Source organism: Ambystoma mexicanum, chromosome 3p (genome assembly GCF_040938575.1).
Source record: "Ambystoma mexicanum isolate Mex_15411 chromosome 3p, UKY_AmexF1_1, whole genome shotgun sequence".
NCBI lineage: Eukaryota > Metazoa > Chordata > Amphibia > Caudata > Ambystomatidae > Ambystoma > Ambystoma mexicanum.
Window position 1 is genome coordinate 1,117,552,475 of NC_090925.1, and position 21,447 is coordinate 1,117,573,921.

General features: G+C 49.2%; 1 protein-coding gene across 2 annotated transcripts in view; it reads left to right on the forward strand.

The window, feature by feature from the left end:
- Window positions 1-21,447, forward strand: part of AFF4 (ALF transcription elongation factor 4) — a 1,482,962-nt gene that overhangs the window by 292,570 nt on the left and 1,168,945 nt on the right. For both annotated transcript variants that reach the window (XM_069652488.1, XM_069652489.1), the window contains exon 4: window positions 4,003-4,129. In XM_069652488.1, the coding sequence (XP_069508589.1) occupies window positions 4,007-4,129 (123 nt within the window). In that variant the 5' untranslated portion in view covers window positions 4,003-4,006. The remainder of the gene's footprint in view (window positions 1-4,002; window positions 4,130-21,447) is intronic.

The window sequence follows — 21,447 nt, forward strand, 5'->3', positions numbered from 1 at the left end:
GGCTCATTCGACCAGAGGTATTGCAGCTTCATCGGCCCTCAAAAGAGGCGTGCCGGTTAAAGACATCTGTGCGGCCGCTACTTGGTCGTCTGTCCATACCTTTACACGTTTTTACAATTTGGATTCCTCCTCCAGTCAAGAGACTAGGTTTGGAAGGGCTGTACTGCATTCTATTCATCAATAGAAGACAGCGTGAAGTCAGTACTCCCTCCTCCAATAATAGAATACTGCTATGGGAGCCTATCTAAGATGAGGAATATGTCGGAGGACACAATCCCTTCGAAGAACAAGTTACTTCTTACCTTGTAACGTTCTTTCGACGGGATGTTCCTCCGACGTATTCCTCATCGACCCTCCCATCCATCCCCGCAGTTCTACTTCCCTTGTTGTTGCAGCTTACGCTCCTTCAGGGTGATTAGTTTAGTCCAGAAAGTATTATTGTGGGCTACAAAACGGAACTGAGCAACGGACACTGCGCGCGGCCTTTATAGGCAGGATACAGCGGCTGTCGGGGGACATCAACTCGGAGGACGTCGACGCGCAGCCACCTCTAGAGAGAAAACATTTTCCGAGGCCAGCAGAGCTGGAAGGAGATATCTAAGATGAGGAATACGTCGGAGGAACATCCCTTCGAAAGAACGTTACAAGGTAAGAAGTAACTTGTTCTACTCTACAAAACGGAACTGAGCAACGGACACTGCGCGTGGCCATTTATAGGCATGATGGCGTCGGTACGGTGGCTGTTGAGGAACACCTACTCGACGGATGTCGACGCACAGCGCCCTCTACTGGGCAACATTTTTTCTGAGGCCAGCAAGCTGGAGATACCAATATCATAGATAAGGAATACGTCGGAGGAACATCCCATCGAAAGAACGTTACCAGGTAAGGAGTAACTTGTGCAGTATTGGTATCTTTCATAGATTCGCATGCGCCCGCCCTCCTCCCCTGGGTAGAGGCTTCTACTTCTCCAGTCAGTCATCAGTTACTAGCCCTCACGGTTCAAAATCTGAAGATGGCTGAATGGGATGGAGCCTAAGCTCTGCCACCTCGTTGGTTGGGGCCTAAAAGAACCAAAGCCGGTGGAGCGACTCCACAAGTGAAGGACTGCACAGGCCCAACAGGGCTCTGTGTCTAGCTTTTTTCTTAAAGGGAAATGTTTTTATATTTCAATTATTGAGGATTCCCAGTATGATGGCAGGGAAAATTCAAGCATGTGAATTTATGAAAGATACCAATGCTGGAGAAATACAGTTACAGGTAAGCAACTATGACTTCTTTCACTATTGCCATTTCAATCTCTGTGCCATATCTTGGTAAATATATTTTGGTTTTTAGTCAACGTTGATTGAGCCATAGGTGCGGGCTTGTGCTTTGTCTTTATGCGATTTTCAAATTCTAATAATATCCAATGTTTTCATTTCATTAGGAAATGAATTAAGTGCACTTATTTAGGAAATGTGAGCCTTCTGAATTTAGGTAATCCTTCGGTCCAAGGAGGCTTCTAGTTTTCCGATGCCTCTTGAGTAGTAATATATAATGGACAGAATTAAAGAAGTGGCAATGTTCGAGTTAAATTCTTCCGCCTTGTAAAGATAAGATAAGCATAGAATGCTTGAAAACTATATATTTTTTTGCATGTGTTTATCTGCAACTGAGGCTTTATTTTGAGAAAGGAAGTACTTCAGTTTACTTTCTCACAATTTACTTTTTGTTTTCAAACTGGTCTTTTCAAAAGTTCCACTGTGCTTTCCCCTTAAAGAGTTATTTATGACAACGGAAGTGCTTGAGCCTGCAGTACACTAGTGTTTGTGGTGGTCCTACTGTCCAGAGCTGTTTGGTCCCATTTCTTTCCTACATCTATACTCTTGTCACCTTAGTCCTATCCACTGTATGTGTAGAATAGTTGCTGGAATAGAACACACACAATTTTTAGTAAAAAAACAATCCTCTGTGCATGAGTTTTACCCACTTCGCCACCTCATGCACCTACCACCATCTCTGACCATGTGCAGTGCCCTATTTCCCTGCACTCTATTCCTGTTCCTGTGCACCCTCACATCTTCACTAAGCTATACTGCCATTTCCCCTCTTTTCTTGCCGTCTCCTCCTCGTATTCCCTAATACTTGATTCTTTGTGTGTGTAGACAGAGAACACGCATTCACAAAGGAGTGTTGTCTTGGCCAAGCAATGATGATTCCTAGTCATTTCATCGAAACTGTCATTGAAATGCCACACCATCGAAACCAAAGCATAGTTTACCAATGCATCGATAGGCTATCTTTTACGTGTAAGAGTGCTTTTCTATCGAAACCAGTCCATTGAAAATATAAATGGACTGGTTTCAATGGAAATGCACTATTACATGTAAAAGATAGCTTTTCAATGCATTTTTTTTGTAACGTTAAAATGTCACATGGAGCTGTCCAGTGCTGAAATTTCTGCACTCACTGGTCAGCTCCTTGTAACTTTAAAAAATGTTTTTGTGTATTAGGGGGTTTTCCCACGCCCACCCCCTAACCCTAATGTAACCCTCGCCCCAACCCTAACCCTAATGTAACCCTTAATCTAACCCTAATGTAACCCTTAATCTAACCCTAATGTAACCCTTAATCTAACCCTAGCCCACTTAACCCTAACCCTAATGTAAACCTTAATCTAACCCTAGCCCTCACCCCAGTTTCGATTATGCCATCGAATTATAGTCCATGGAAAGGCATTTTGATGGAAGTGCTTTTTGATGCTTATAATTCGGTGGTATAGCATTCGATGGAATGGGTTTAGAATAATTGACTAGATACCAGCAAGGAGTACTGGTTTAGTACGCTTTCAACTACTGACAATATTTGGCATATTTGTTATGGTCATATACAGGGGTTGAAATTGGGATCCATGGAAAAGGAGCTGAACGTAGTTCCTGGGTGTCAGGATTTTAATCTGACCAGGAGCCACCTGTTCTGACATGGGGCTATTAAATTTTGTTTCACAAATGTGTCCTTGAGGCGCTCCTACTTTCTGAAGGATAACCCTTTCTGCACTCCTTGCCAGAATAAAACGTAATGTTTTCCAGGTCTGTATGTCAGTGACTGTAGGGCGCAGTGCACAGAGGTTATACAGTGTTATGCAAGCATGACTTGGAGGTTTAGGACACACGCTCCATTGCGTTATCCAAGGAGCTGAATATACCCCTATGAACTGAATACTTCAAAAACGAATATAGGCAGACTTTGATATGTAGGACTCGCAAAATCTCCTAGCCCACTAGCATTGGCAAGTAGTTTTTATGCAGGGCGAGTACCATTTGCATGATACTCAAACTTGCCAGCGAGTACGAGGATGTTAAACTGCAACCACACTTTTACAGTAAATGGCAAATACAGGTTTCACTGTGCATGCTTGACATCATTGCAGCAAATATGATGTGTGCTTGTGGCAACCTGCACCATTTTACATAAAGCACTGGTAAATAGGTTGTCAGTAGTCCCCTTGATGCAAGTGCATTTCTCTTAGGTCGAGTATGTAAACTAAGGAACTCGCTCTGCAGGTCTAGTGGGATTTTTAAGAATTTGCATGGCCTGATATGCTTATGCAAAACTGTGTATAGACTTTGATGGAAATTGTATTCCCGCAAAGGGAGGATAATGCCCTCAAGCTCTGACCAGGCGGCTGACTCAATACAGATCAAAACCTGTTCTGGTGTTGTAGAAATCTTAAGACCAGTAGCATTTCAACAAATAATTTGAGAATTAATATTCCCAAGAACCGAGATGAATCTGCAATGAAGGTGTTTTAAAAAGTGGCATTTCCTTCAGCAACCAGTATTAATTACATCTGAACTGCAGATGACACTGGACACTGACATACATGTAAAGTTCTCTTTTTTACAGATTTAAAACTGTGAAGGGATGTATAGTGTCTAAATACATAACTGTATATCATTATGTTTCTGTTGGCATAATCTCTTCTAGTTTATTTTCATGATTTAATATTTTTGTTAATAGCAATATGAACCGTGAAGACCGGAACGTCCTGCGTATGAAAGAAAGGGAAAGGAGAAATCAAGAAATTCAACAGGGCGAAGAAGCCTTTCCATCACACTCTCCACTCTTTGCTGAACCATATAAAGTTGTGAGTTAATGCTCCTTTATTTTTGTGTGCGCTGAAAACATTTGAGTAATCTATCTATAATATAGAAAACATTGTGTGTATACATAATATTGGGTATATTGTAATGTTTTGTTCTTGTTCTGTGGCTTGTTCCGTAGTTCTTAAACCAGTTATTAGAAAACACAACTCCTGTAAATGTATCCAATATGTCTCCATTCTTATGCCACGTTACACCAGCCTCATGCATGAAACACCCTTTAAGCAGTTTGCCTTTGGATACGTTCTGACTTGATTCATTCTTGATCATTTTAACTTGAACCTCTGGTGTTGAACCCCATTTAATCTCATTGAACACTGTCTCGTTTTTTGATGAATGAATATCATACAAATATAACTGTTATTGTAGCTCTGTATAAAACATTGTACATATAGCTCTTTTCTGACTTGGCCATCTTGTCAATAAATGTAGCCACTATTTTGTCCGCATTTATTCTCAGATGCATGTTGGACACAGCCATCCGAAACTCTGTATCCTCCTATTTCTAACCCAACTCCCGGATGGGACTTGAATGTTGTTCTTAAAAGACTAATGGTACTTCCTTTTAAGACAATGCATAACGCTAATCTTAAGGCTCTCACCTATAAGACTACCTTTCTGGTCACTATTGCCTCTATCAGTTAGTGTACTGCAGGCTCTCTCAATTCAAGACCCATTTGTTGCTATTCATAAAGTGGTACTGTGCAAACACTTGCGCTTTGCGCCTAAATTCATTTCTAAAGTTCCACGTGAACTAATCCATCAAACTTCCAACTTTCTTTCGGAATCCCACTAACGCAGCGGAAATAAGCTTCCATACACTAGATGTTAGGAGTGCAGTGGTGCATTACTTTGATAACACAAAACCCCCAAAAGACAAACCAATTCTTTGTGTATGTTGGTCCTGGTAGAGAAGGGGACCCGTCTCGAAGTCTGCAATCTCTAGATGGATTGTTAAATGCATCAACTGTATTACTCTTGCTAAGAGAGATTTACCCTTTGCACCTAGAGCACATTTATTTTACTTTTTTTATTTTATTGAGCATTTGTTAGGCACTTATACAAAATAATTGTTTCAAAGCACCACAAGGCTACTGGGAAGGGAACAGGGAAGAGAAAAAACATTGGCAAAAGAGTAAATATACAGTCGTGGTCCTACTAGGCCTTGAGCTTTTGGACGTGCAAGTGCAGTGAAGAGATATGCAGGAGGTAGGCATGGGTGGAGGGGCAGGAATGAAGAGGTGCTGGTAGGGGGGTCCCGGTAGGGCAGTGTCCAGGGGAGCCAAGGAGGAGGCCTCAGGCTAAGTGCTTGTGCATGGGGCCTCCCAAAGGTGGGGATGCAGAGCCACCATGCAGGGGCCCGCAGGGGCAGTGAAGGGTGGGGGGGATACTAGTATCGACTGGGTAGAAGGGCCTGGTGTCCTGTGAGATTCACTCTGGAGCAGTGGGGCGATTTAGCAGTGAACGGAAAGAGGTAGAGAAGTGTTGAGCAGTTTCCCGAACTTGAAGAGGTCTGGCTCAAGTCTGAGAGGAGCAGGGAGACTGTTCCAAAAGGAGGCACCAGCTGAAGAGAGAGACCTGCCCCCCACTCTGTGCTTGGAGAAGCGTTTGACAATCAAAGAGTTAGAGGAGCAGAGAGCTCTGGAGTATTGAGGGAGGGAAAGTTGGAGATGGTGTGGTCCTAGGCCCCTGAACGCCTTGTGGATAATGCAGAGGGTCTTGAGTTGATCCTTGCAGCCACCGGGAGCCAGTGGAGAGATTTTAGGGCTGGAGAGATACGTCCTTGGGCTTAAGGCCCAGGATAAGTCTTGCAACCCTATTCTGGATTAGCTGGAGGGGGTGTATGGCGAAAAGAGGCGGTTGAGAAAGAGGCTTTTGCAGTAGACCAGCTTTGAGAGAACCAGAGTTCTGGATAGAGTCAACTTCTGGGGGAAGGTGAGGAAAGAAAGAATGCCTCTGAGGAGGTGGAAATGAGCCTTCTTGGTAAGGTCCATGATGCGAGTGGTGAAAGAGAGTGGAGTCAAAGATGAACCTGAGGTTTTTGGCCTCACAGGATGGTGGGGTTAGAGGGCCCAGCGAGGGTGGCCGCAGGGTAGGAGGAAAGGAGGGCGCAGGTGTCCCAATTAGAAGGATCTCCATCTTACTGGCATAAAGACTGGGATTGTTGGCTGCACACCATGCCTCAATGGTGGCCAGATCAGCTGGGATGAGAGCAGAGGAGGAGGAGGAGGAGGATGAGGAGGAGGATGAGGAGGAGGATGAGGAGGAGGAGGATGAGGATGAGGAGGAGGATGAGGAGGAGGATGAGGAGGAGGATGTAGTAGAGGGAAGTTTGAAGGAAAGCTGTGTGCCATCAGCATAGCACTGGGGGAGGAGGAGATCGGGTGAGCCAGAGGGGTACGATGAATATTGAAGAGCCATGGCAATAGGATAGAGCCCTGAGGGATGCCACAGGTAGAGTGTGGTGGTGGAGGAGAAAGGGCCCAGTTGTAACTGGAAACGGCGGTTAGTGTGGAAAGTGGTCAGCCAATACAGTGCCCGTTAAGTGATGCCTAAGGGGTATCCGTGTCGTTTTATGAGGATAGAGAACTTGACTGTGTCAAAGGCAGAGGAAAGGTCAATGAGAATGAGAACAGCGGGGAGTCGAGGTTTGCGAGTTTGACTTCACGGGTGTTCAGGAGAGCAGTTTGCATTTCTCTGGATGATTCAACTTGTGGCACAGAAGCTACTATAGCTTTTATTGCTAATGTTCCTTTTGATTCTATTTGTAAAGCAGCTACCTGGAATTCTGGTCACACTTTCACTCAACATTACTGCTTAGACACACATTCCAAGACTGAGTCCCTGTTTGGGCCGGTGGTGCTAAGACTTCTCTTTGCTCCTGTTCCTTCACACATCACACCACGATCTCTTTGTCTGCTCGCTAGTCTATAAACAGCATGTCTTTCTAAGCAGATTAACAAGTATTACTCTCCGTAATCTTTTTTCAGGTGCGTGTATCTGCTTGGATTCACATGTGCCCACCCTTCCTCTCCTCTTGGTTGTAAAGTGACATAGACATCATGCACCTTCTTTTCTTCTGTACTTACTCATGCATTTTCTCAGGCTCCCTCATGGCAGAACAGAAACGGCAGCGGGGGACTGCAACGTTTGAATGATCTTGGGTAAACTACATGTAATGTTAAAGGATCTTTGTACCGCGCACTATCACCACCGGAGTGGTCCCCTGGCACTCTTGTGGCTCTGAAAGAGGAAGGGAGGGGTGGTTAGTGGGATGAAGCTGGAAAAGTGTAAGAGAGCAGTGATGTGCTGTTGGTAGCCTCAGCCTGGTGGGTCCGTCGGCAGGGCTTGGGGTGTTTTGCGGCCGGTAGTCGTGTACTGTTGTGCGGGTCTGTGTGTTTTTTTTGGTTTTGTTGTTGCAATGTAGTGACTTTTTTGCAGTTTGTTGTGCTGTAGGTTAGTGGTTGTGTTTGGTTTGGAGTTTGAGAGGTGTGTGCAGACGGCAGGAAATTGTTGGTGCAATTGTTAGTTGGCATCAATTATCCTGAATTGAGGTGCTGGGCCTCTGTAATCACCCCATGTGGGCTCAGGAGCACCCCTGCGCCTCTGTCTTGATCTGGGTCGGTCCGACCTCCGAGGTCCCTTTCACATCTGGCCCCCTCCTCTTTCTTCCCTTCCCACTCATACGGCTAGCGCCCCTGCCCATGTCCACAGCTCAGAAATACATGTCACATTAGGGATAATGTTAGTCACGCCCATGTCGGTGTCCCTTTTTGATCTTTGAAAAAAAATGCAATGCTTGAGATTACTACTAGATGTCGAACTATATGCACAGAATGTGAATTTAAGCAGATAAATGTACTAGAAATAAGATTACGGTGAGTAATGGATTTCTTACAGCACTATCCCATCATCTTGAAGTGAATTCACTTTGATCCCTATTCACAAAAAAGGTGATTGCCATGATCCAGTTAACTACTGACTGTACTGTTAGATATTGGCAGCATACGCTTTGCCACAGTTTTGCGGTCAGATATAAATGTGGGTCCTATGCAATGCATTTCTGCCGATTAAGGAGACAGGTTTTCGCAAAGGCATGTCCATATAAGCGTACATCTTAGTACTGAAGTACTTGACTCACAAAGCTACCAAGATCGAAGGCAAGCCACTAATTGTGGCTTTTATTGATTATGAAGCTGACTCACAGAGTAGATGGATAGACTATAGGTAAAGATATTTAAAGGAACTGATAACTTTCTCTTATCCAAATATTACATCATACTTAATCAAGAACTCAATTTTATTGAGGAGCGCCTCGTAGCTGAAGAAGGCTGTGTATTGTGCCCTTTCTAACGGATTGTGTCCTCCCATGGATGCCTCATCTTGGCTCTCTTCATATCCTGCTTTGCAATCTCAAACATTTTTCGACTGCAAAGGGCGCTGTGAGTCGATGTCCCTTGATGGTTACCATGACTGCACCCGGATGTGACATTGATAGTATAAATAGCATGCACCGCACCCGTTGCCTCAGTTGCTTTTTTCTGTATGCACAGCATGCTCTCTGAACGGTTCGACTCACCTCAGCAAATCTCATTAAATGACTTTGTAAATCTTCACGATGTCTATGGCAAAAACAGGTGTGCGGACTGCGACTCGAAGATGTAGATCACTGGCGCAGAATTGGTCTCTGGTGCCTCGGCAAAGAGCACAAAGCCATCAAATGCGGCTCCTGCCAATCAATGACCAATAAGGCCATGAAAGAGCATATCGAAACTCAACCCAGGTTGGTCGGTTTCCAAGATGCCGTCTTCCACACCTTTTGAAGAGAAAAGCCAATGAAGGTAGAAGTTCCACCGAAGACAAGTCTCCAGAAAGGCCAAAAAACGTAAACATTTCAAACGGTCAAGATCCAGGAGCAATTCCCATCACTCTTATTCGTCTCGCAAGAAGTCGAAGAAACACAATCGTTGCTCATCTTCCAACTCCTTGTCAGACAAGCGTCTGGTATGTTTTTCCGATGAGACTGCCTTAGTGGCCGAATGGGGAAAAGGTTCAGTGAAAAATGATGGAAGTAATCTCGAATGCGCTCCCTCAAAAGAGCTAAAAGGCTATTGATCCCACTGCGTCGTCCAAGACTGGCTGGGAATCTGGCTTTTGGGCGTGCAGATGAAAGCCTTATCAGAATCTGAAGACCTCAGGGATGTAGTCTTGCATAGTGGCAACATCGTTTACCACAGAGACAACATTGAAGCCAAAAGCTTCTGTGACATCCTCCTCATAGGAGATAAAGGCCCCTTCGACGTCAATCACGAAAACAACTTTGAACTTCAAATCTAAGTCAGACTTATTTCTTCAAATCTTTTCGAGGATGACTAGGAGGAAGACTACATCATAAGTGCTGAGCTGCTGAACGGAAATGGCAGACCTGAAGTGCATCTTCTGACAAACTGGCCTGTCGCCTTCTCCAAAGGCAATATTGTCTCTCCATCTGTTCTAAGAGAGCTCATATCCAGGCTTGCTTCTCTGGAGCATCCAACAACACAGCTGAAATCTTTAAAATCTGCAAGGAACTAGCCAATCCCGCTTGTCGCCACCCTACCTCTTCCCTCTCAGGCCCTCTCCACTCGACTGGCCACCCACTTCTCTGCAAAAACCCTGGACATCCGGAGTACTTTCTTCCACCCAGTCCCCAGCCCCTCCTCCCATCCCCCGCCACCCATGCCCTCTGATCTTCCCGTAGCCATTCTCTCCTCCTTCTCTCTTATTACCGGGAGCACTGAGCATGCCGGAGGCGGCTGTGTTACACGGTGCGGCCTGACGTGCTGGGTTCGTGTAGGGTGCTTTACTCTGATCTCCACTTTCGGGGATCAGTGATTGGAGCAGGCAGAGCAGTGAAGTCGGGAGTGAGGACCGCAGCCCTGCGTGGAGCCAGACCGGGAGTTCCACAGCGGCGCCAATAACGTTGCCGCAATATTTGACATGCTCCTCAGCCTCCAGACACTGTTGCTGCCCACTGCCAGATAATCAACTGCATCGCAGCCTCTCTTCGCCGACGCAACTTGAGGGCTTGCGATGGGTGGCTTTGATCTGGGGGACTGTACACAGATGCTCACTACCTGCCAGAGCACCATTCCAACTTTTTTGCTTCAGTGCTTCTCAGCTTTCTGCTGCACCTGCGGGTAAGCGATTCATGCTTGCCAGTTGTTATTTTGCAAGTGTCTGCCTAAACCGTGTCAGGTTTTAGGCATCAAAGCGTGGGGTCCACTGCTTTTCTTTTATGCCTGTGACAAGGATGCAGGCTGGGTCAGGTTTAAATAAAGGCACAGACCTGACCCCTGCCTCAAGTAGGGAGGAATTGCACCCTCAACTGACACCTCTCAGTAATGACCGCATACTAGAGGTTTTGGTGCTCGGCGGCAAACGCAGATAAACATTACAGCTAGAACAGCTTGCTTGTGTTAAACTCCTGCATTTGGGCAAGGAGATCCAGAATTATTCTGGCAAAGCCGATGCTGCTGACCCATAAACTCCAACCTTAATACCCCTGCAGCAAACAGTGGTTTACACCCAAAGTAACATTGGAGGACTAAATGGGATGGGGGGGTAGGGGGATAAGATCAAAGAAGCGGATCATCTTGAAGAACACATAACAAAAGGAGTCTTCCCCCTGAGCCACAGCAGGCAAAGACAGCGGGGGACCAATTGAGACACAATGCAGTGTCTACTGCGGTCAAGGGCCCGGTGGCTTCTAAGCCCTCGGAAACTTGGCTACTCCTTAAGGAGCAGTGTGTGCGGGACCTTGAGGCCTGCTCTAAAATAAGGGCCTTCCAGAGATGGGTGGCCAATGTAGGTTCCAAAACGCCTCCCATATTCCTGCCCACTGTAAAGATTAATCCTCCCGAAAGTGAGAGTGGATAATTCCTCATAAACCTCTCCTTCGAAGAGCGGTTCCCAATCTGGTTGTCAAACAGCTCACACAGTGGTGTGTGATCCAGGAGCGCCCCACTTGGCGAAGAGTGCCAGCCTTGTTCCGGGAAGGGTGTTAATGTCTCTGGAGGAGCTACTATGCCACCTATTAAGGCACAGTCTGTGACGGCATTGACTTTTGTTAGAGACGTTCGACAAAGGAAATCCAAACAGCCCATTATTAAGGACACAAGCCTTTAGGATTTTACTATGGATATCAGGAACTTCATTATTACCAATGTCACCAGGCCAAGCCAGTGCGAATCCAGGGAGACCCTGAAAAACGACATTTTGTCTTGGCTTAATTCCATATTGGGGACTAATCATGTAAGAACGTAAGACTTAAAAGTCCTCTGGAGAACTCAAATTGAAGAGTGGGGTCCCACTGCTAATACCGACTGTATTATCATGGGATGTGGCTCTAGCAGCTTACCTCAGTATCTAAACAGGAGTTTTTTTTTTTAAAATTTCTTTTTATTCATTTAACGTGGCAGCAAAACATGGGCGAACAGCGCCAGGAAAATACAGTGTAAGCTCATTATATGCAAAACAGACATACAGTAGTTACATTACGATATAAACATAAACATTAGGCATTTTTGAGGACATGAGCGAAATGGCCGGGTGCTATGTGAGGGGTAAGGCCCCGTGAAGGCGAGGAGAAGCTGCTGGGGAGGACGTGTCCGATGTCGTACTCAGATCCGACATGTAGGATCGGAATCTAAGCCAGATATTCCTGGGCCTGGAGTGGGTAGGCTGTAGGTGAGACCAGGCTTCCTCTGTGTCCAAGGCCCATGTGACCGCCCTTAGCCATTGGGCATGTGTGGGAGGTGAGGGGCGAAGCCAGCAAAGTAGGATGGAACGTACTGCGAGAAGCATGCAGAGGCCCGCAAGTTTCCTGGGATTCCGGGGGAGGCCTGGGAGGTCGTGAAAGAGACAGACCATCGGGGAGGGACTGATGGGGTGGTCGAGCATAGCAGACATCGTCGAGCAGACTGCCTCCCAAAACTGTGAGATGCGGGGACAGGACCAAATCATGTGGATGTAATCAGCTGAGTCTTGACCGCATCTGGGGCAGCTAGTCGGGTTAACATTGGATATGCGGTGCAATCTGATCGGGGTGAAGTGAAACCTGTGTAAAACTTTAAACTGAATCAGCTTGAAACGAGAGTTGAAAGACACACGATGTATGCGGTCACAGAGGTGTGCCCAGCGCTCGTCGGACATTTCAACACCCAGGTCCGCCTCCCATGCTCGCTTCAGTTTAGAGAAATCTGGGATGGATCTTGACTGCAGCATAGTGTATAATCTGGATATTTTACCTCTAGTGGGTGAGGGGGAGGTGAGTTCCTCAATGATAGGGTCGTCAGGTGGTAGTGCTGGAAACATCTGGTAGTGGCGTTTGAGGAACCTGCGAAGGGATGAGTATTGGAGCCATACGCACTGGCCAGTTCTCAAGGGCAATGGGAGGTCGGGCCATTCAATAAATATACCCTGGTCAAACACATCGCGCATCAGCTCGTATCCCGCCCCGGCCCAGCGTCGAACCATAGCAGGTGATACCCGTAGGACCCCGGGGAAGAAGTTCCAGAGAGGGAGGTTGCGGTGGAAGGTATAAACAGTGCCAGACAGCTTCCATGTTTTTACTAATGCCAAGGATGTGCAGGCGACTGGGCTCTGTGAGTCCAGCGCCAGGGGGACGGGTTGTATCACCAAGGAGCGGATATCGCGGTCACAGACCGCAAGCTTCTCGAGCTTGATGTGTGGGGGGGGGGAGTCCTCTATGCTAAACCAGTGGGATGCATATTGAATTTGGGATACCAGCCAGTATTTCAGGAAATCAGGAGCACCAAAGCCCCCGTATATCATAGGGGTGGACAAGGTTTCGAGTTTAAGACGGACCGCGCCCGAGTGCCAGAGAAATGTGTTGATTGTACGAGCCAATTCGCTGAAGAAGTCCCCTCCTGGCCACACGGGAATGTTGGTGAACCTGTATAGTAGCTGGGGCAACACCACCATTTTCAGTAGGCCTATTCTGCCTGCAAGGGATATCGGGAGTTTGTCCCAGATCCGAACTGTGGATGACAGGTGTGTAAGATATTTCTGGTAGTTTTCGTGAAAAGTCGAGGCTCGGTGGCGTGTCACCTCAATCCCCAAGTAAGTAACAGTAGACTGGGCCCATGTGAACCCCTGGGTGTCAGGAGGGGGGAGGGTGCATTCTGTAAGTGGGAAAAGTGTGGATTTCGAACAATTCACCTTGAGACCCGAGATTCGGCCAAAGAGCCTGACGTCTTCCAATATTGGGGCTAAATTGGAAGAGGGAGAACGTATAAACAGCAATGCATCGTCCGCGTATAGTGACACTATGTCCGCGTGGCCCGCGGTACGAAGACCTCTATGTGTGTGAAATTGGCGGAGCATATCAGCGAAGGGCTCTATCGCTATGGCGAAGATCAGGGGAGAAAAAGGGCAACCCTGTCTCGTTCCCCTCTCTTTGAGATCGCCAGGGGGACAACGGTCGTCGGAGCGGACCCTAGCCACAGGAGCCGAGTACAGCAGTTTAACCCATGAGAGAAATGAGGGACCAAATTTACAGTTCACAAGGACCCGCCACAGATACCGCCATGAAACGGAGTCAAACGCCTTTTGCATGTCGAGAATGGCAGCCACCGCTTGTGTCTCGGGGTGAATTCTGTTAAGTATGTTGAAGAGGCGCCTAAGGTTCAGAGAGGTGGAGCGACCCGGGATAAAGCCCCCCTAAACCGGGTGGATAATAGATGGTAGAAAGGGAGCTAAGCGAAGCGCCAGAGCCTTGGCATATATTTTTACATCACAATTGATAAGTGACAGCGGGCGGTACAAGCCGCAGTGCGTGGGGGATTTACCCGATTTTAAGTAGTACTGTAATTGTGGCTTCCCGGAGTGAAGGGGGAAAAGCACCAGCCTCAACCGATCCATCCCAGAGCGCCATCAGGTGAGGGAGTAGCAATGGCTTGTAGCGCTTATAAAATTCGACTGGGATACCATCCGAGCCGATAGCCTTCCCCGAGGACAGGGAGTCCACAGCGTCGGAAAGCTCCTCCAGCGTGAGTGGAGAGTCCAGAGAGCCCGTGGCCTCTGGGGAGAGAGTAGATAGGGGGAGAGCATCAAGAAAGGAATCGATCTCCGTCCCCGGCACCTCATCGGAGTTGGAACATAGGGTTTCATAGAATGTAAATTCCGTGTTAATGTCCTGTGAGGTGACCGCCATGGAGCCATCCGGCCTCTCGATCCCAAGTATACGCGGGGCCCCCGTCTCATGGCGGAGCACCCTCGCTAGAAATCGGCCAGGGCGCTCACCCTCTCCGTATCTCCTTGCCATGCCAGGGTTATCCAGAAATGTTTGTTCGCGCTCCGCAAGGGACCGGAACGTGTCCAGCTCCACCCCGATCTCCGCCAGGGTCCCCGGGGTGGAGTGTAGCGAGCATTTGGTCTCAAGGATCGATAATTTAGATTCACTCTCGGTGAGAGCCCCACGGATCGACTTAAGAATACCACTCTCCTTCGACAGTGCCATCCCTCTAATATAGACCTTGAAGGACTCCCATAAGGTATCCTGTGATGTTACTGAGCCTGTATTTGTCTCGAAAAACTCCTCGATAGACACCTCGAGGTCAGAACTGAACTCCGGGTCTAGAAGGGAAAGGGGTTTCAGCCTCCAACGACGGGTTCGACCAGGATCCGGGCCCCAACTCACAGTGATGGTAACAGGAGAGTGATCGGACAGGGTTCTGTGGAGGATCGTCAGTTGTAGGACATTCTTAACCAACTGATTGGAGATCACCCATCTATCGATGCGGGAATAGGAATCATGGACTGAGGAGTAGAAGGAATAGATTTGAGAATCCGGGTAGAAGAACCTCCATGCATCAACCATAGCGAGACGGGGTAGGGATGACAGTGCAGCATAGGCCGCTCTGGAAAGCTGGCGGGGTCTGGACCCAGATCTGTCAAGGGTTACATCAAAAATTGTGTTGAAATCACCCCCCCCAGAGGATGGGAATAAGGGGGAATTCATCGAGGAGAGACGTGACCTGAGTGTAGAAATCCGGGTCATCTATATTGGGACCATAAATGTTTAGCAGGACAACCTCCCTATTCTGAAGTGTGGCATGCAACAACACATATCTACCCTGAGGGTCTATTTGTGAAGAGATAAGAGTGAACTTGAGGCTCTTATGTATGAGGGTCATTACCCCGCGGCTTTGGGAAGAAAAGTTGGTGAAAAATCTATGAGGGCCCCATGTTTTGGCGAATTTCATGCATTGTTCCGTGCGGGCATGTGTCTCCTGCAGGAAAAGGACCTTGGACCCGTGGCGCTCAGCCTGCAGCTGGAGCTGCCTCATCTTTTTGTAATTACCCAACCCCCGCACATTCCAGCTCATAAAAGTCACGTCACCCTCAGACATTGATGCCGGATCCAGTAGTGTATCCCTGACCTGTAGGTCAGATTAGCTTTCCTGCAGTGCAAGTCTTTGAGTATCACCCTGCTGTCCGTCCCTGCTGCCAACACCAAGTTTTTTATAACATAACCCCCAACATGTCCCACCCCCTCCCACAACCCTCCCCCAAACAGAGGGATGGCGATCCCAAACCCCCTCAACAAAAACCAAACCAAAGGCATCAGCGCCAGCTGGGCTGTAGGCCGGATTGGCCGTGTCTCTCCGGGCATGGCAGGTCAATGTGAAACTTAAGGTGCCAGCAATGAAAATGTGCACGTAGCTTGAACGGAGAGTTTGCACATATTGATGTGGCACATAACCATATAAGAGAAACCATCAGAGCAGAGTACAGAACTAAGAAACAGCGTGGTTCCAGAGTAAGGGAATGACCGGGCCTGGTCCCTCCACAATAGGCTCGAAAAGAACCCCTAGCCATGATCAGCGGGGGGGGGGGGGGGGGGGGGGGGTCAGCCCGGGAACTTTTCGTCCAGGAATCTGGAGGCTTCCTCCAGGAGTGTGAAAAAGAACACCCGGTTGGCATGTTCTATGCAAAGTTTGGCAGGATAGAGCATTGCGTATTTGATTGAATGATCACGCAGCCTGCGCTTTACTGCTAGGAAGGACTTGCGTTCGCGCTGGACAGCTATTGAAAAGTCTGGGTAGAGATGGATCCTTGCGCCGTCCAGTAAGAGCTCGCCCTTGAGTCTCGCGGCCCTAAGGAGGGCATCGCGGTCGCGAAAATTCAACACACGGGCTATGATGGGACGAGGAGGAGCACCAGGTTTGGGTTTAGCCGTCAGAGCACGATGTGCACGCTCTATAGTGAACTGCGGGTGAGTTTGGGAGAATCTAAGAGAGCCAGCAATGGGTGTTCAACAAAGTCTTCCATTGATTCATGGATCTCATTCTCAGGGACCCCTATAATTCGGAAGTTATTGCGTCTTGATCGGGATTCCAAATCCTCGTTCTTTTTCTCCACCTTCAGGACTCGGTTGGAAAGAGCGACGACCTCAGAGCGTAGAGAGCCCAGTGCATCCTCAGCGGAACTCACTCGTGTCTCGACCTCCGCCACCCGGCTATCCGTCCTCTCAATGTGGGCTTTGATAGAAGATATAGTGCCGTTCATGTCGTCCAGTTTGGAGTGGAGTGCGGAGAAGCCCTCCCGGATAAAGTCCATCATGTTTTGGGACTCCGGAGCTGTGGCGGATGATGACGCAGTGGGGGCTAGGTCGGCGGCCTCCTCCGATGATCTCGCCGGTGGTTTTGCAAACATATTGATGGAGCCCTGTCTCTTTGCAGCTCCCTTGGTCATAGTGGCGGCGTTGAGTTTCAGTGGTATGAGAGGGGGAGCACAGCGGCTCAATGAGAGAGAGCTGAGGAGCTCAACCCGTACAACCCGCTGAGGAGCGTGCAAGGTATGGTGAGGAGCTGGGGGAGGCAAGTGGCAGCGGCAACGTGTGCGTAAAGCTTGTGACTGCCGATGTAGCCTGCGAGGGATCAGTCAGCTCCAGATGATATGAAGGGCGCGATCAGAGGAGCTCGGGCGTAGGCAAACGCAGGAGTGGTGAGCAGTGACGTGTGATGGCTACCACAGAAGCGACGTTCCAGATGTGGCTATCCGGGCGAGATGGGGAAGAGCCCCACTCAGTCTTATAAACTGCCGGTGCGGTGAGTGGGCTGTGGTTCAGGGCCGTATTTGTGGAACGCAGGCAGCGGCGGTCCCCCGGGCAAGAGGCCCGCCAGAGCCGAGACGTGGATGGTACCGGGATCCCCCCAGTAGGTATCACAAGTACAAGCAGGTGCCCAGAGCGGGGTGGGCGCCTGAGAGAAGTAGAGCCGGAGGCTCCTCGGCCGTGATGAGTGGAGGTCCCTGTAACTGCGGGGTGCCCCCTCGTGTCCAGGAGTCCGACCTCGGCGGCACCCGGACGCGGCGCAACCCAGGGAGCGTCCCTCCTCCACGTACCTTATTGGGTCCAAGGACCGGCGTCGTGTGGCAGGGGGGGAGCACGGCACCAGGAGTACAAGGGTGCGCCGCAGCTCGACGCCCCCTCCGGTGTACCCCACGCCGGGGGCAGCGGGGCCCCAGGGAGCCCAGCCACGGCGCAGGTCGCAGTAGAGCCAAGAGAGGGGGGGGTCCTCGCCGGCGCGGCCACGGCGTGCAGAGCCTCCAGCGTGTTGTCCCCGGGCGAGGTGGAGGGCAGAGCCGCGGCCGAGGAGGAGCAGGTCCGCAGCAGCTTCAGCTGAGTGTCCACCCTCCGTGGGAGGAGGGCGGAATGAAGACTCCAAAGGGGGCCTCGATGATCGGCCCGTCTCAGCAGGGGCGGGCGGGGGTCGCCGCCGGGGGCGGGTGGCGGCACCGGTGAGTAGAGAGGCCCGGCGCTTCAACCCAGTCGGGCCCGGTCGTCAGCGTGAGCCGCCTCGCAGGTGGGGGAGGGGTGCAGAGACAGACGGTGTCCGGGTCTCACGGTCCCCGGCTCCGTTTCTTCTCGGGGTTCGGGCCAGATGGAGCCCAAGCCATCCCCCGTCGAGTCGTGTGCTCAGGATACGGGTGTAGGAGCGGGAAGTGCCACGAAAAAAGGATTTTGCAGCCCGTCTGCCACGGAGAGTCACCTTCAGGCGGCCATCTTGAACGGCGCTCAACAGCGCCCCCAAGGATTAAATTCAAGACCCTTGGCATTGTCCACAAGGCTTTCTGGGGCCTGGGTCCACAATACCGTCAACTCTCATTCCATAAATACATTCCTGCTCAAGCTCTTCGCTCCTTCACCTCCAACTCCCTCAGGGTCATTTGCTTCTCCAAGCAACGAGTTGGGGGTATATCCCTTTCCTTGTCTGGGACCTCGCACTGGAACAGCTTCTCTGCCTCTCTTAAAATTGAGGAAAACCACCTTCGGTTCCGTAAGCATCTCAAAACCTTCCTCTTTGCTACTGCCTTTGTTCTTCCTCTCCCCTGCTAATCGGTCTGCCTTGGCATTGGGCACCTGGTTACCCTCTGATTTGGGGCCCAGATCCCTGCCCTCCCAGCCACATACCCGCACTGCCTCCCGGCAACCCCTGCACTTGGGTCTGTATCTGCAACCCTACAGTCCCCTTCCAGCACTTACCAGACACCCGTTGTCTACACCTTATTCTCGCACTTGCCACCTGCGGGCCTCACTACCTATTTGTTCTATCACTTGTTCAGCACTTTCCATCCCCCCCCACCTCCGGCCCCTCCCACTTTCCCCCTTCCTTCTCCCCTGCACTTGCACATTCTCAATGTCACTGGGCCTAGTAAGATCATTGTTTTGTCCTCCCTTGTTTCCCTTCCCTTGCCCGTCGCGCTCTGAAACAGTTGTGTATGGGCACGATACAAATCAAATATATCATATCATATATATTGACAGAGCCACCTGAAAATGGAAGCCATCATTCATTGCCATCAATCGGCCAACAGACCATTGCCAGGCCGGCCGAAAGCCCATCCCACCAAAGCCATTGCTTAGACTACTGTGTTCCTCTCTGTTGTTCCCCTGCTGGATATCTGCAGTGCTGCTGCGTGTAGGTCTACTCACACCTTCGCAAGATTTTACTGTGTTGACAGGGATTCCAGGGAGGAGTCTCGTGTCAGAAAAGCAGTGCTTCGAACCGGTTTTCTTGAGGTGTGTGTTCCAGGGGTACGTCTTATTGCTTCTGTTGAGCCTAGCCACCTACTGTGGTTGTGTTAGGCAGAATTATATGCAGTACCCTTTGGGAACACCACACACAATTAGGACTACAAGTGACAGTACAAATTCACCTTTGGTACAAACCTGTACTACACAGTAAAGTGGTAGCGATGGCTGAGCAGCCAGACTTATCTCAAGAGTAAAGTGAGCAGTATCAATAGTTACACAAACAACATCAATTACTATGATTCAAACAAACACTGACTCAAAGTTTCTGAGTAAAAGAATATACAGTTATTTTACACATCAGTTATAAATCATTTCACTATTATCAAGCAGTTTGAAAATCACTATCTTAATATTCTACACCGCACCCAATAGATTCTGGACAAGTTAGGATCAAAATGAAGTGTGAGCAAAATGGCACTCCAGCAATTTAAACGGGAGGGAAAGACAAAGTTAGAGAGAAGTTGAGCAGTACCAACAAGTAAGTAAGCAGGTCAATCTAGAAAAGGGAACTACAGTCAGGAAATCAAATCAAGGTGCCTGGCCCAAAGTCAATGGACCAACGTCTTTGCAGAGGATCACACACTTCAGGGTAGTTCGCGTTTAAGTCTTTGTCAAGAGTTCAGAACAAAGTTGGTCGGGCGAAAAGTTACTTTAAAAGAGTAAAGAAGGACAAGTCCTCGGATTGGCGAAAGATTTCACACATTCACCGCAGCTGGACCAAACAAACAACCGGGTTAGCACAGTACCTTTAGACGCACAGTACCTTTAGAGCAGAAGAATGCTGTAGCTGAGGCAGATGTTCCTGGCAGGTCCTGTAAGGCTCATGGTTCCTGAAGTGACTGTCGGTCTGACAAGAAGGAGGAAGACTGGAAGGTCCTGCACTGCCCAGGGAAGAAACCAGCAGCGAAGCAAAGTGACAAATAAAAAGGTTCCCTCCTTAAAACCCAAGCAGGGTCCGTTTCTCCTGGCTATTCGGTTCACTGTAGCTGTGCACAGCAAATTCGACCAGAGGATGGAGGCCTGTTTGCAGTTTGGCGAACTGGTTGTTTCACCAGCTCAAGGGGAGAAGATTCCTTGCATACCTTCCCTGTTGTCGAAGTTTGGAGATTCTGACCTGCAGCACGGCTTCTCCGGGAAGTTCAGTCGTGGTAGAGGTATGCAGTGTTCCCCCATTCACACAGCCTGGCTGTCAATCACACAGCAGGGTGGCTGTCCAGGCAGGACAGTCACCTAGCCAATCAAACAGGAGTGCGACTTGGGTTACCAAGGGAACCCATGGCAGGGGTCCTAAAACCCCTCCCTCACATCCTGCCTACCCAGACTTTCAGGCGCCTAAGGAGGGCTTCTGTGCAGAAGCCCGCCAAAGGTCGGCGAACAAAGGGACCAAACCTGGTTTGGCGCGCAGAGTAAAACACGAGAAAGACCTTTACAAAAAGAAATGGCAAATAAACCCAGCCGGAACTGTATAAAAATTTCTGAGGCTTGTGGAATCTGCTTAGATCACATGCTGTGCATAGGCCGACATCTAGTGGAAGCTGCGGAGTATTACAGTTTGTTTTTCGAAACTCGAAAATGGGCGTCGACACAGGGCGTGCCAGTAATACTATCCCTAGTGTGACGTCCACTGTACCCAAGATCCCTCACACGTCTAGGATCCTCAGATTGTTTTTTTTCCGCCATACTGGTCGGAAGCATTTTGCGGAGCCCCCTGGCCTTAGCCATACTTTTGCTAAAAATTTAAAAGATTAATCTATTCACATCCTTCCCCACCCCAACGTCGAACTTCGACACTCGACGCCGGCTGGAGAAGAAATCGACCGTCGGCTGCTGCACGACAGATTTGGGCCTCGGAAGGCCGCTGGCCTCGGCCCGGGCCTTGGAAGGCCTCTGGCCTCGGCCCTGCAAGTAGGGAGAGTGGGGGGTGGTACATACTCTACACTCTTGGTATATAGGTTCACCTTATACATTTGCTACACTTAACTGCCCGCTGCCTCGAGGTGCGTATGGAGGGTACCCCTTTTCAATTCTGCCCCAAGTGCAATCGCAAATACCCTTGGGTTGACAGGCACGCCACGTGCAATCTCCGCTTGCCGAGGGACCACCCCGAAGCGAACTGCAGAGCGTGTAGTAGGTTTAAACCTAAGACACTTGAGGACCGTTCGACGAAGCGTTGGGCCCACCACGCCAGGCAGGCGGCCA